The sequence below is a fragment of the Microcaecilia unicolor genome, chromosome 2, assembly GCF_901765095.1.
Source record: "Microcaecilia unicolor chromosome 2, aMicUni1.1, whole genome shotgun sequence".
Taxonomy (NCBI): Eukaryota; Metazoa; Chordata; class Amphibia; order Gymnophiona; family Siphonopidae; genus Microcaecilia; species Microcaecilia unicolor.
Window position 1 is genome coordinate 181,616,692 of NC_044032.1, and position 13,396 is coordinate 181,630,087.

At 41.0% G+C, this 13,396-nt stretch overlaps 1 protein-coding gene across 2 annotated transcripts in view; it reads left to right on the forward strand.

Annotated features, from left to right (window-relative positions):
* Positions 1-13,396, forward strand: part of SRFBP1 (serum response factor binding protein 1) — a 214,390-nt gene that overhangs the window by 125,206 nt on the left and 75,788 nt on the right. For both annotated transcript variants that reach the window (XM_030193532.1, XM_030193533.1), the window contains exon 4: positions 11,736-11,807. In XM_030193532.1, the coding sequence (XP_030049392.1) occupies positions 11,736-11,807 (72 nt within the window). The remainder of the gene's footprint in view (positions 1-11,735; positions 11,808-13,396) is intronic.

The following is a 13,396-nucleotide window of genomic DNA, read 5'->3' on the forward strand; positions in this document are numbered from 1 at the left end:
GCAGCAGGGGTTAATAGAATCAGTGTATATAAATTGCTAGGCTAAAAGGCTATTAAATCATCAAGCCAGATTTACTGCTGGGGCACTGCTGGGACCTGCCAGACCTACTCTAAATCCAGCTATTAATCTGCTGTCCTGCACTGACATCACCTGCTATTTAACATATTTATAAATGATCTGCAAATCGGAACGACGAGTGACGTGATTAAATTTGCAAATGGCAGAAAACTGTTCAGAGTTGTGAAAACACATGCGTGTTGTGAAAAATTGCAGGAAGATCTTAGGAAACGGGAAGCTTGGGCATCCAAATGGCAGGTGAAATTTAATGTGGACAAATGCAAAATGATGCACATTGGGAAGAATTATCCAAATCATAGTTAGCTGATGCTGGGGTCCACCTTTGGAGCCAGCACTCAAGAAAAAGATCTAGGTATCATTGTAGACAATACACTGAAATCTTCTGTTCAGTGTGTGGTAACAGCCAAAAAAGCAAACAGGATGCTAGGAATTATTAGGAAAGGGATGCAAAATAAGACCAAGAATATTATAATGTCTGTGTATCACTCCATGGTGCAACTGCACCTTGAGTATTGCATTCAGTTCTGGTCGCAGTATCTAAAAATAGATATAGCGGAATTACTAAAGGTTCAAAGAAGAGTGACCAAAATGATAAAGGGGATGGAACTTCTCCAATATGAAGAAAGACTAAAGAGTTTAGAGTTCTTCAGCTTGGAAGAGACGTTTGAGGGGGGGATATGATTGAGGTCTATAAAATCCTGAGTGATGCAGAACGGTAAAGTGAATTGATTTTTTACTCTTTTTTTCAAAAAGTACAAAGACTAGGGGACACTCAATGAAATTACATGGAGATACTTTTAAAACAAGTAGGAAATATGTTTTCACTCAATGAATAGTTAAGTTCTGGAACTTGCTGCTGGAGGATGTGGCAACAGCGGTAAGCATATCTGGGTTTAAAAAAAGCTCTAGACAAGTTCCTGGAGGAAAAGTCCATAGTCTGCTGTTGAGACAGACACGGAGGAAGCCACTGCTTGCCCTGAGATTGGTAGCATAGAATGTTGCTACTAATTGGGTTTCTCCCAGGTACTTGTGACCGGGATTGGCCAGTGTTGGAAGCAAGATACTGGGCTAGATGGACCATTGGTCTGACCCAGCATGCCATTTTGTGGTTAGCATCAACTAGTTTACATATTATATACAGGTACTTATTTTGTATCTGGGGCTGTGTAAAAAGCTTATTAAAGGGAAAATAATCTTTGGTAACACCACAAATCATAGTCTTTTTATGCTTTTTATTTAAGGGATATGGATGCAGACAGTGTACCAGTTTAGCTTAATCCACAATTTCAGAAACCTGTTTACTGTAATGATATAATAGTTCCTTCTTCAAGCATTTAAACTTACATTGACGAGAAACATCATAATTAACTATATTATCACATTGTTAAAGCATAATAGCATGGGTGTGTACTTGAATACATTTTATCTGTAATTATATCCATTCATATGGGCTGTTGTCATTGTTTGTCATAAACTGCTCTTTCCTGTTGGCTGTCTTGTTAAACACTGGCTTACCTACATTGTGCAACCAGTCTTGAGAACTGTGTGCCATTTAGTAGCCTAGTGGTTTGAGCCAGCAGGCTGAGGCCCAGAAAAGTCAATGATCAAATCCTGCTTTTCCCACTAATAACTCTTGATGTTGGGTAAGTTACTTCAGATTTGGTGCCTCTTTTACAATTTAGATTGTAAGCCTCCGGGACAGGGATCTACAAGCTATACCTGTATAGGTAACTCAAGTTCAGTCAATTGTCTATACAGTGCATTCCTTTCTGTGCCTCAGAGACAGGAGTTGCCTTCTGGAGGTCTGGGGGAGTTAGATCCTCAAGTTAATCTTGACTTCCCCAGACAGAACTCCAGGCAAGAAAAAACTCTGCCTACTAAATAAGTATTAGATTCAATAAATGTTTATTCAGAGAAGCCAATATAAAGAAGCTAATAAGCATTTAGTCAGATATTAAAGAAAATAAAGACCCCAATAGAGTATAACATGTAGCAAGTAAACAGAGTTTCCCCTGGGAGCTTGTCAATATGTCCACCTACTAGTGTAGACAAACTGAGGCCCCCCATCCTTAGTTCTATTTCCCCTTATATACATTTTCTTTCCTTCTTCTTAAATACCCTTCCTACTTAATGAATATGTATCTTTCCAGAACATTCTATTCCTTTTATGGCAAAATCCAGTTCCAGCATTTTCCAGTTTCTGACAGTTTAAAATCTGGCATATAAAGCATAAGTTTTTATTTGATATGAGTTGACCTAATGTCCTTGGTATGCACAGTCATCCTACTAGCCCCCTCCACCCTTTGGTTTAACCTACAGTTTTGCCCACACCCCCTTACTTCTCCCTCTGATTGTTTATCTGGATACAGCAGAAATCCTTAGTCATAGGAGTCTCTGACTCTTAGAGGCAGATGCAGCAACCAAACGTAAAAAAATCAAAATCGTTAAAGTCCCTAACGATTTTTAAAAAACGAAGAATGCACCAAAAAAAAAAGTCACACATGCTCAGATCGGTATTCAAACGTACAATGTATCAAAGAATCACAATACACATCGGTAATCGGCCCCTAAATCATGCGCAGAGCAGCCAAGCGTTTTGCTGGCTGCTCTGCGCATGCTGCAAACGTAAAAACAAACAAAAAAAAAAGCCACAACACATACACGTGGCTACCCGGTCAGCAAAATCCAAAAACAAAGGATCGGGAGGGGGCAAGGGCGCTCATCAGGAGCGTCCTGTATGGACGGCCTTGCCCCCCCCCCCCCCCCCCCCCGCTGCTCCCCACTTTCCGCCGCTCCCCCCCCCCCCGAAAAAGCAAAATGCTAGCTGGCTGCCCCGGTCCCCCTCCCTTCCTGTTCCTGTGTTCTGCAGAGCTAACTCCGCCTCCCGTCATTCTTTCGCCCCGTGCCCCGCCCCCGCTGCCCCCCCTGAGGTCAACTACGCCGCTCCCCCCCTCCACCGAGACCCCCCTCCCTATTAACGACCCGAGCAGCGCCTCTCACCTCTTTCAGAAGCGCTGCACGGGCAGGAAGATCTATTGTGTTGGTTGTAGAGTCTCCATGACGTCTTTTCTTCCCTGGCCCAGGCCCCGCCTCCTTCTGACGTAGGTTACTAAAACGGAGGCGGAAAGTGGGGAGCAGCGAGGGGGGGGGCAAGGCCGTCCGTACAGGACGCTCCTGATGAGCGCCCTTGCCCCCTCCCGATCCTTTTTTTATTTTTTTTATTTGATGTGTTTTCTGACGTCCTTTGGACCAATCACAGCGCTTTTAGCTCTGCTAATGCGCTGGGATTGGCTCAAAGTTTGTTTATTTTTTCACTTAATGATTTTTCCTGGCACAGAGCTGTCCTAACGAGAGGTCCAGACCTCTCGTTAGATTTCCTGCCTTTTTCCTGCGTAAAGGCAATCGGAAAAGGTTAGTGCATGTCGTTTCAATGGGGTTTTCACACTAATTGCTCATCTCCATTCCGTTTTCGTTAGCTGCTGGCTTCCTCGGTAAAAGCCCTTTGATGCATGCAACGGATCAAATTTTCCTCGTTGGAGGGTCATTAAAGGCTCATTTAGCTTTAGTGCATCTGCCTCTTAGTTTGCTGACCAGCAACTTATCACAAGTTAGCATAGGTCTGACCACAGCCCAAGAAAGGTATTTCAGAAAAAGCACATTTATACCTCTTTTGCAACTCTTAAGTCTGCTTCTAGCTTAAGAAAAGCAAAAATAGCTTATATTAAAATAATAAACTAGAAATATAGAGGGTTTGCATCTTGCTGTGGCCTCTGTAATATACAGCAGCAATAATTAAATCTGAAATTCAAACCATTCAGAGTTCAGAACATAGGTCATATCTTATGAGGTGAATACTCTAAATAGCAACTTGCAGTTTATTTGAAACACACCTTTCTCATTTTCCTATTTTTCAAAAATGTTCTAAGTGGTATACAGCATGATAAAAGCTTTAAAATATAACAAAAAAAATTGTCTAAACTAAACCCTGCAAATCTCAATACTTGCCCTCACTTCCCCACATCCCTCCAAATATAAACCAGCAACAGATACATTCCCGCTCACGTTCCCAATTTATTAGGAAAGAACCTGGTTTATTCTGTAATCCTGCTGTAACCTTAATACCTCCGAAAGTTGATTCCACAACTTGGGTTCAATTACCAAAATAGCCCAAGTTCTTAGTCTCACTTGCCTCATCTCCTTAACCACAGGAACCACCAAACATGCCACCTGACTTAATTTTAGCTTTTAACGGGGCACCTCTTTACCTTGGTATATAGGTAGACTGGCCTCTTCTCTCTCAATATCCCAGAAGTATTTAGTAGTTTCCTGTTACTTGAAGGGAATTACTGTCTTAAGATAGGCTTTTGTTCCAAATGACGGTGAATTGCTGGAGAATTTGAACTTGATTAAATTTATTTAGCCAATTGTTAAGTTCTCTGTATTATAGAAAAACAAGAGAAATTATTCTGCTGTGATGAAAATAATTGTTTTCTAGTGCTGTCTGGTGGGATTTTGCCAGGTACTCGTGACCTGGATTGGCCACTGTTACGAAAGAGGATACTGGGCTAGATGGACCTTTGGTCTGACCCAGTACTGCAGTTTTTATATTTTTACCTACCTTGTCCTTGTTTTTCACATATAAATGTTTAGAAGACAGATATCACTTGGGTTATTTTTGGATTTAGCTTGCACCTTTTTCAGTAGTAGCTCAAGATGAGTTGCATTCAGTTATACTAGATATTACCTTTTCCCCGGAAGGCTTAAATCTAAGTTTGTATCTGACGCAATGGAGGATTAAGTGATTTGTCCATGTCTTAGCTACATTATCCTAGTTAAAAGTTTATCAAGACAGTGACTGAGATTCAGATCTTTTACACAACCATTATTTAGCTGTGAATTAGATGTTCATTTTCGCAAGTGTCCAGCCAGACCACATCAAGATGTGCTACCTACTGTATTTGGATGTATTTCTATGCCAAATTTGGCTTATAATCTTTTTTGTACCTGAGGGACTAGAAGAGTAAAGACTTCTTTTACCTAACCACGCTAGTGATTCCCAGCACGGTAATGCCTACAAAGCCCATTCACTTTAGTGGGCTTTGTCGGCATTGCAGTTTGGTAAAAGAGGCCCTAATGACTTGCCCAAGGTCACAATGTGCATGAGTAGGAGAAGCAGGATTTGAATGCTTCTATGGTTCTTAGTTGCAATTTGGATTTAGGCCACATCATTCTACAGAGTCAGTATTACTGGCTATTGTGTCTGAGATCAAAACATTATTTACGCATGGTGAAACTGCTATTCTTCTGCAGTTCACTTTAACTGCAGCATTTAATACTGTAGGTTAGAAAATACTGTTATATAAATTGAATTCATTAGGGATTTCAGGCAAGGTCTGCTGAACGAGGAGTAGAAGGCCCAATTCCGAAACTAAGTTGGGTGCCTCTGCATGGCACCATCAGCATCCTTTGCTGATTGGGATAAGGTTTTTTTCTATTACCAAAGTTTCCTTTCACTACAGAGTTGTGTGACAGGTGATTTCAAATGCCAGATATAATGATTTTGTGTTTTTGTTGGACTCTTTGGCATTTGTCCAGTATATCCATAGCCCTGCTCACACTGGTGGCCACACTCTAAACTTAGTGGTCTTTCTAGGAGTGACCTTCCTTTATCCCTTCTGTCCTACCTCACTACCACTGTCTCAGACATATCATTTTTTGCTTGCTCTCACCTTTTAACATTTCATATTGTAAAATTAGTTCTAATAAAATGTTATCTTGAGGCTTGACGTATTAGCTAAGAAGGTACTCCCTCCCCCCTTCTTTTGTTTTTGTCTCTCTATCTCTGGATGAACAAGCTGCAAGTTGAAACCAGATACTACTACTACTTATCATTTCTATAGCGCTACACGTAAGCTAACTCTTGATAGCATACTCCTGTCCATTGATGCATTGCTATCCATCCTTGATCCCACAAAGCTTCCAGCTTAAATAACAGGCTAGGAAGTTGGAGCAAACCTGGCGGAAAAGTAGGACAATGGATGACCTATTTATTTGTATGAAACACCACCATTACTACCAGTGCAGTAGTAGATGCAATAAAATGGACTTATTATTCTGACTGTTTCAAATTCTGCAAAGAAGCTTAAAGCAGATGGCTTTTAATACGGTACAGACTTGATTATCCGATCTTCTCTAATCCAACCATCTGGCATGTCCGACAGACATCATCACATGTATCTAGCACAATTCTCACCCAAATAGTACGCCCTAGCCCACCCTGCAGACATTTGTGAAATCTGCAGGCAATTCATAAGAGCTGTGGTAAACAGGAGGCACTTTCATCCCTAGCAAGGGTTAACCCTTTAAATAATTCTAAATGCCAATTACAAAAAGCGAAAAACCATAATAGAATGTTCAGCTAGATGAATGGATGGACCAAAAACATTGTATCCCCTGCGTTGCTGATATAATGTTTCCAACTGTTCACTTAACCGCTTCTTTGTAAAATATATCATGCTAAAATACATTAAGCAGGTTACAGCTGGTCCAAAATGCAGCTGCAAGTGAAATATCATAGGGACAGGATTTTGCATAGTTAAGGGAACTTCACTGGCTACTAATTCACAACTACATTTACAAGAACACTGTCCAAAGTATCTACAGGAATGTTTAAGAAAGTATATGCTAGGATGTTGTTTATGATCTAGTCAAGACTTTAAAGCTGATAATTCCAACACTTCACGATATGAAGGAAGAAAGGTTCAGGCATGGAATGTTCTCAGACATAAACCCATTTTGGTGAAATGGGCTACCCAAGAAGAGCCAAATGATGGATGATATTACACAGTTCTAGAAACGTTAAAATCTTGGTTATTCCTTTGTAGTGGAGGTGGAATGGAAGGAAAGTAGTTGATTATGATGGTTATGCCCAAGGTGATGTTGTTGTTATGTCCACTTGTAGCCTGTTTTATCATGTATCATTTTATTTTAATTTTATGACTGTTTAATTTCTGAACTGTTGTGAACAAACAATGGTGTTGGTATCAGCAGTATGTAAGTTTTAAATAAAGATAAAGAACATATAAACAAACATTTAATCTGGAATCTTAAGGGGGTTGTTTACTAACAGTTAGCATGTGCTATCTGTTGTAGGATCCATCTTAATCCTACGGGTCTTGTAGCAGATAAGATGTGCTAACCATTAATAAATGCCCCCGTCCCCTAGGAGGATGCACATATGAAGAGATCTGTGATTTTAAAAGCTCACATACTACAGCATCTTTATCGGTCCTTCTACAAATTATTACAGCTTACAAATGCTGGCCTGTAGCTCAAGGGGTAAGTGCTGTACTGTGTTTATGATTTATGGCTTATGACAAATCTTCCTATTCTACCTTGGGTGAATCTCTTCATAATGGCGGTTAATAAATCCCAATTTATAAATAAATATACTGCCCTTCCCAACAGCATCAGAACTCTCAAAACAGGAGGGCAATCAAACAGAAGAATGGATTGTCCAGCAAGAGTAGTTATGACCTGTATACCACAATGCATCAGATTTCAAAAGGAGTCAGTTTTATTTGATAAGCCTTTACCGATTGTGCCGCTTCAGTTAGGCAACAATTAGAAGAAACAGATCAGGCTTCAAAGCAGGGGTTCTTAACCAGTGGTGCCCACACACCAAAGAGGTGTGGGAAGAAGTCAAATAGGGTGCGGAGAACGGTTTAGAAATGTGAGGCAATTTATTGAAATTGTCTAGACTGGGTGAAGGCAGCTATTAGGACAGTTATTAGTAGTACAACTGTGTACTACTGTAATTTTGGCAATATGTTAGCAGTTAGCACTCTTATTGGCTAACAGCAACAAATGCTGTCAGTAGTCACTAGTGGACATGTGGTTTAGGAAGGGGGTGTGTTGATTAGTTAAAGGAGTGCAAGATCCAAGAAGGTTAAGAACCTCCTGCTCTCAAGGATCAAAAGGAAATAGTAGCTGTGTATCATCTGCAAAGAAAAACCCATTGTAACCCTGGATAAGGATGGCAAATGAACTAGGAAATAAGTTAGAGACCAAAAGTGAACCCTGATGTACTCCACATTCAAGAGGATGAAACAGTAGACTATACCTTGAAGGATCTAGAGCTCAGAAAGGAAGACAGCCACTTCTGACAGTATTCTGAAAGCCCAAGTCTAATGGTCGACCTAGTAGAAAAGTCTGTGATCGACAAAGTCAAATGTTGATGATGTATGGAAACAATTATGGTACATTATTGGTATAAAATATTTTTCGGTTAGAACAATTTTTGAAAATTGGGAACTCTATGCCTTTGACAACTCTATGCCTGTGCATTGTTTGAGGGGTTTATGCAGTGTCTCCATGTTATTTAACTTTTTTATTTATTCACAGTTATCGAGACTGTACAGTACACCACTTTCTTTGCCATAGTCCCAACCTCTAATTTGCTATGGTGGTTCAAGGTAGATTCTGCAGCAAAGATTCTGACATTTAGCCCCATTTTTCTTGGAGTTTGCAGAAATGTGATTATTTATGCATATTAAATACCTTAAATACATATTTTACTTCCTTGGAAGCTATTTTCTGACATTTCTATATCCAGTTAGTGTTTTGTTTTTTACTAGGCAAAAGGATCTTTTTGACCAATGCTAGGAATAGGACCCGGAAGATGGAGGGGAATGGGAAGGATGAAACAGAGGGAAATGAATAGGGATCTTCATCAAGATGATTGGGTGGATATGAGAAGGAGGAGGGGTGGAGGTACAGAGGGAGGGAAATCCAGAGAGCAAAGAGGGAGAGGAGAAAGTGGGGATTAGGGAAGAGGAGGGACAATCCACTCGCACCTCTCTTCAACACAAGTTTTAAAACCCAATAGCCTTTTTGATGCCCATCCTTACTCTCGTCCCCTATTGTCCCCAACTCAGTTGGCTCCCTCCCAATCATCTCTCACACTCTGTAATGCTTCCAGACTCCTCATTCACTCCTTGCCCCCTTGCATTTCCTCCAGTGTACTCACACACTCATGTCAGAATGCCCTCACTCAGTCCCCCTCTTATGGCTATAATTGGAACCAACTACTGATTCTATTTCAAGTATGATCACTAACTACTGATTCTATTTCAAGTGGCCATTATATGGTTACTGGCAAAATTCAGGTGCCAGGATGAGCACACTGATTGCAAATTCTATTATGGCAGTTCAGCATGGAACTGAAGTTATAGGATACTACCAAAAATCTGTATGTATGGACTTAATGTTAGACGCAAATACTTACACCAGCTCAAATGCTGGTGTAAGTGGTCATGCCTAACAGTGGGTAGTTAGGCATCTACAAGATAGTATTTTATAACTTGCGTGCCTAACTGCCTGACATGGCCCTGACCCGCCTTTGTCCATACTCTCTTGAAGTTGCATGCTCTGGAATTTGAGCACTCAACTTATAGAATAGCGACTAAAGACAGTGACATGTATAACTACAATTTAGTGATCATAACTGTATAATATTATAAAGCCATATGAGTGATCACTGTATATACATATACTAGCCGTTAAGCCCGTTAAAACGGGCGAGATTTGTGTTTTGCAAAATGTAATAATTCTCGCCTCCATCAATCCATGTCCAGCAAACCTCCTGTCTCCCCCCTCCCCTCCCCCGATCCATGTCCAACAACCCTGCTGTCTCCCCTGCCCCCCCCCCCATGTCCAGCAGCCCTCCTGTATCCCCTGGCCTCCCCACGTCCACCAACCATCCTCTCCCCTGCCCTCCCCCCATATCCAGCAAACTTCCTCTTTCCCTTGGCCCCCCCCCCCCCCCCGTCCACCAACCCTGCTCTCTCCCCTGCCCTCCCCCCATGTCCAGCAACCCTCCTCTCTCCCCTGCCCTCCCCTCCATCGATCCATGTTCAGCAACCCTGCTCTCTCCCCTGCCCTCCCCCCCATGTCCAGCAGCCCTCCTCTCTCCCCTTGCCTCACCCCATCCACCGACCCTCCTCTCTCCCCTGCCCTCCCCCCATATCCAGCAACCCTACTCTTTCCCTTGTTCTCCCCCCCCCCCCGTCCACCAACCCTGCTCTCTCCCCTGCCCTCTCCCAGTGTCCAGCAACCCTCCTCTCTGCCCTGCTCTCTCCCCATGTCCAGCTACCCTCCTCGCCGCCGCTCCCTCCCCCCTCCATGCCGGGCCCCCTGCACTGACATGAGAGCGCCTCTCACCTCCGTGTGAAAGTGCTGCAGAAAACAGCAGATCACTCTCCTGCTGCCTGCAGCGCTTCCACACGGAGGTGAGAGGCGCTGTCATGTCAGTGAAGGGGGCCCGATACGGAGGGGGGCAGGAGTGGCGGCGGTGGCAACGTCGGGGATGGGGGGGTGGAGGTTGGTGCGCCGGTGATGTTGCTTCAGCTCCAGCGGCAGCGTCCGTTTCCCTCTCTGTTACGCCCTCTCACGTCATCACGTCTTGACGCGAGGGCGGGACAGAGAGGGAAGTCTCTACTGCGCATTTGCGGGTGAGTCGGTCACTTGTCATTTTTATAGTTAGATAAATGAATACGTCAACAATAGTATACTGTACTTCAGACCATCAGAGGTAGAATTTTCATTCGCTGGTAGTACACCGTGTGACACTCCACATATGGTGATTAAATTTGTACCCTTATCGTCATCGGTCTTAATTTTGTATATTTTTATATTAAATTTTTTTATTTTAAATTTTACTTCAATATTCAATTAAAAAAATTTCTTCTACTTAACTTTCAAGTCTGTATGCCTTGTCAGACTGAAACCTTTGCTGCATACTGACACGTGTTTCGCCGAAATGGCTTTATCAAGGTATGCCCCTTCAAAACTCTGTATCATGTGTCAAATGCCACCATTTTTTAAAATTTACTTCATAATGTGTTAAAAGCAGCTTCATGTACTTCTTTTACATCTGTTTAATTGGAGCATAATTTCTAAAATAATTTCTGTGGGTAACAAGCATTTTACTTTGTTCCGAAACATGTGTACTACTTAGCTACATTTAGAGGTGGCATTCCCAGGATCATGTTTAGATCTGGAGAAGAAACCTACACTTGTGAATGGTATTTTCAAAACTTGTGTACCTTTTCAGCAAAATTGTGCCCACTATGAGTTGCAAATTCACTCAGCAGGTTTCAAAGTGATTGGACTTACATCCATTTGTTTTGAAAATGGTGTAAAGCTTGCAGGTAGAAGCCGTGTCCTCTTACTACTTTACTAGACTTGCTGATGTGTGTGAGTAACAGTCCTACATCTGAAATTGATTAGGTGGAATCCTGGCCAGTTTTAGCATTCACACATGATCATTTCATAGAAATACCTTGCAAAACAAATGAAAAGCTTAACATTTTGTAACACCTTGAAATTGAAATAATTTTATGAATGCAGTTTTTAAATTTATTATTTTTATTATTTTAACTTTTGGATGATTTTGTTGAAAGTACCATTCCAATGTGGTTATTAGTAGTTTTCCATAAGATCATTCTTTGGTATAAAAGTATTTAAACAAAAAGATTTTCATCATCTTACAAGATGAATCTGTTTTCATAAATATACTGTCTGTATAAATATTTTTACATTATTCATGCAGTGCCATGACTAAGAAAATTAAAGCAAGAATTTGATTTTGTCTACAGAGAGTGAAACCAGACAATGTGACAAAGTCAGCTCTCCGGGATGAAATTAATTTTGAGAAAGTTTGCAAAAAGGTAAGATTCTAGAAGCAGAAGTTTCATGTGTAGATATGAGGTACCAGAATTTTTCATCTTATGTCCTCTGGTTTCCACTTCAGAAGCACAAATCTTCTATATGGTAGTTAAATGGGACACATTAAACAATGGCCTCAGTAGTTGCATAATACTAATTCATGAACTGGCATGATTCACAAAGCAAAGTTTTTATATCTATCTGCTGTTAGAATCCCCCATGTGTGTGTGCTTTTTCCTTATTGAAGCTTGTTGCTTCTAGTTAGATATCTGAATCTTTCATATTATTTGATACATCTTAAAGCAAAGAGAATCATCTTTTGAGAGTGCCTCAGTGGCAATGCGGATGACCTGGTTTTGATTCCTGAACTTGGTTTCTTCTCTTTGAGCCTGTTGGAGATACTACAGAAATAGCATTAACCTTCCATCAAACAGTCTAAACCAGGGTATTTGAACTTCAGTCCTGGGAGGGGGGGTGGGGAGGCTACATACCAGTCAGATTTTTAGGATATCCCTCATTAATGTTCATCAAATAACCACTTACTGTCAATTACATCTAATATATAAATTTTATTAACAACACTCTTTTGTTAAAACCAAACCACTGTACTATAACATACGTGCATACCCCACAAATTACAACTTTCTCATGACTCTTCCTTTCTAGCTAGGGTTCTTTAGTTCAATTTAACAAGAAGCTGCTGGTGATCACTGATTCTGTCCTTTAAAGTTCACCAATAACTGCTATGTCGTCATGTTCCAGACCTTGCTGAAATGCGAGTAGCTCCACTGGTTTAATCTTCAGTTATTCATATAAATGTTCTTGTCAAGCTGAGATTTTACCTTGTGGCAATGGCAAATCTATGTGGGTTTGCACTGTACTATCTTGCTCATTCCCTTAACAAAAAAAACGTGATCTCCCAATTTAGCTAAGCTCTATGTCAAAGCTCAACACGGTGCCATGTTTTGCCTTTCGGTGTCATCAAGAGCTAAGACTTATACATTCTGAAAATCTTTTCAGGCCTACTTGTGGCGTTCCTTCAAGACCCAGTGAGGGCACCTTTAAATGACACAATCAAAGTGATTACCAGCAGCGTCTTGTTAAATTGAACTAAAGAACCCTAGCTAGAAAGGAAGAGTCATGACAAAGTTGTAATTTGCGGCGTATGCACGTATGTTATCGTACTGTGGTTTGTTTTAACAAAAGAGTGTTGGTAATAACATTTATATATTAGATGTAATTGGCAGTAAGTGGTTATTTTATGAGTAGGTGTACAATTAGTCTAACACTTTACTTAGATTGTGAACCCATTATTATGTATTGAGTCAGTTTGCATGCACTGCTTCCATTGTATGCAAATATATCTCATGCCTATTCATGAGGGATATCCTTAAAACTTCACTGATTTCAGGATTGCAGCATCCCTTATTTGGTATCAATGCCTGTTGGTGCATTTTGAGGTGCATTTATTCTAAGTTCCAGAGGAAGCCAAAGTCTGGTATACCTGGCCAGGGATTCTAGTTGTGATAGGGTAATCAGAAATGGGGAGAAGGATAACTGGTTAAAAAAAAAAAAAACAGATAGTTGTAAA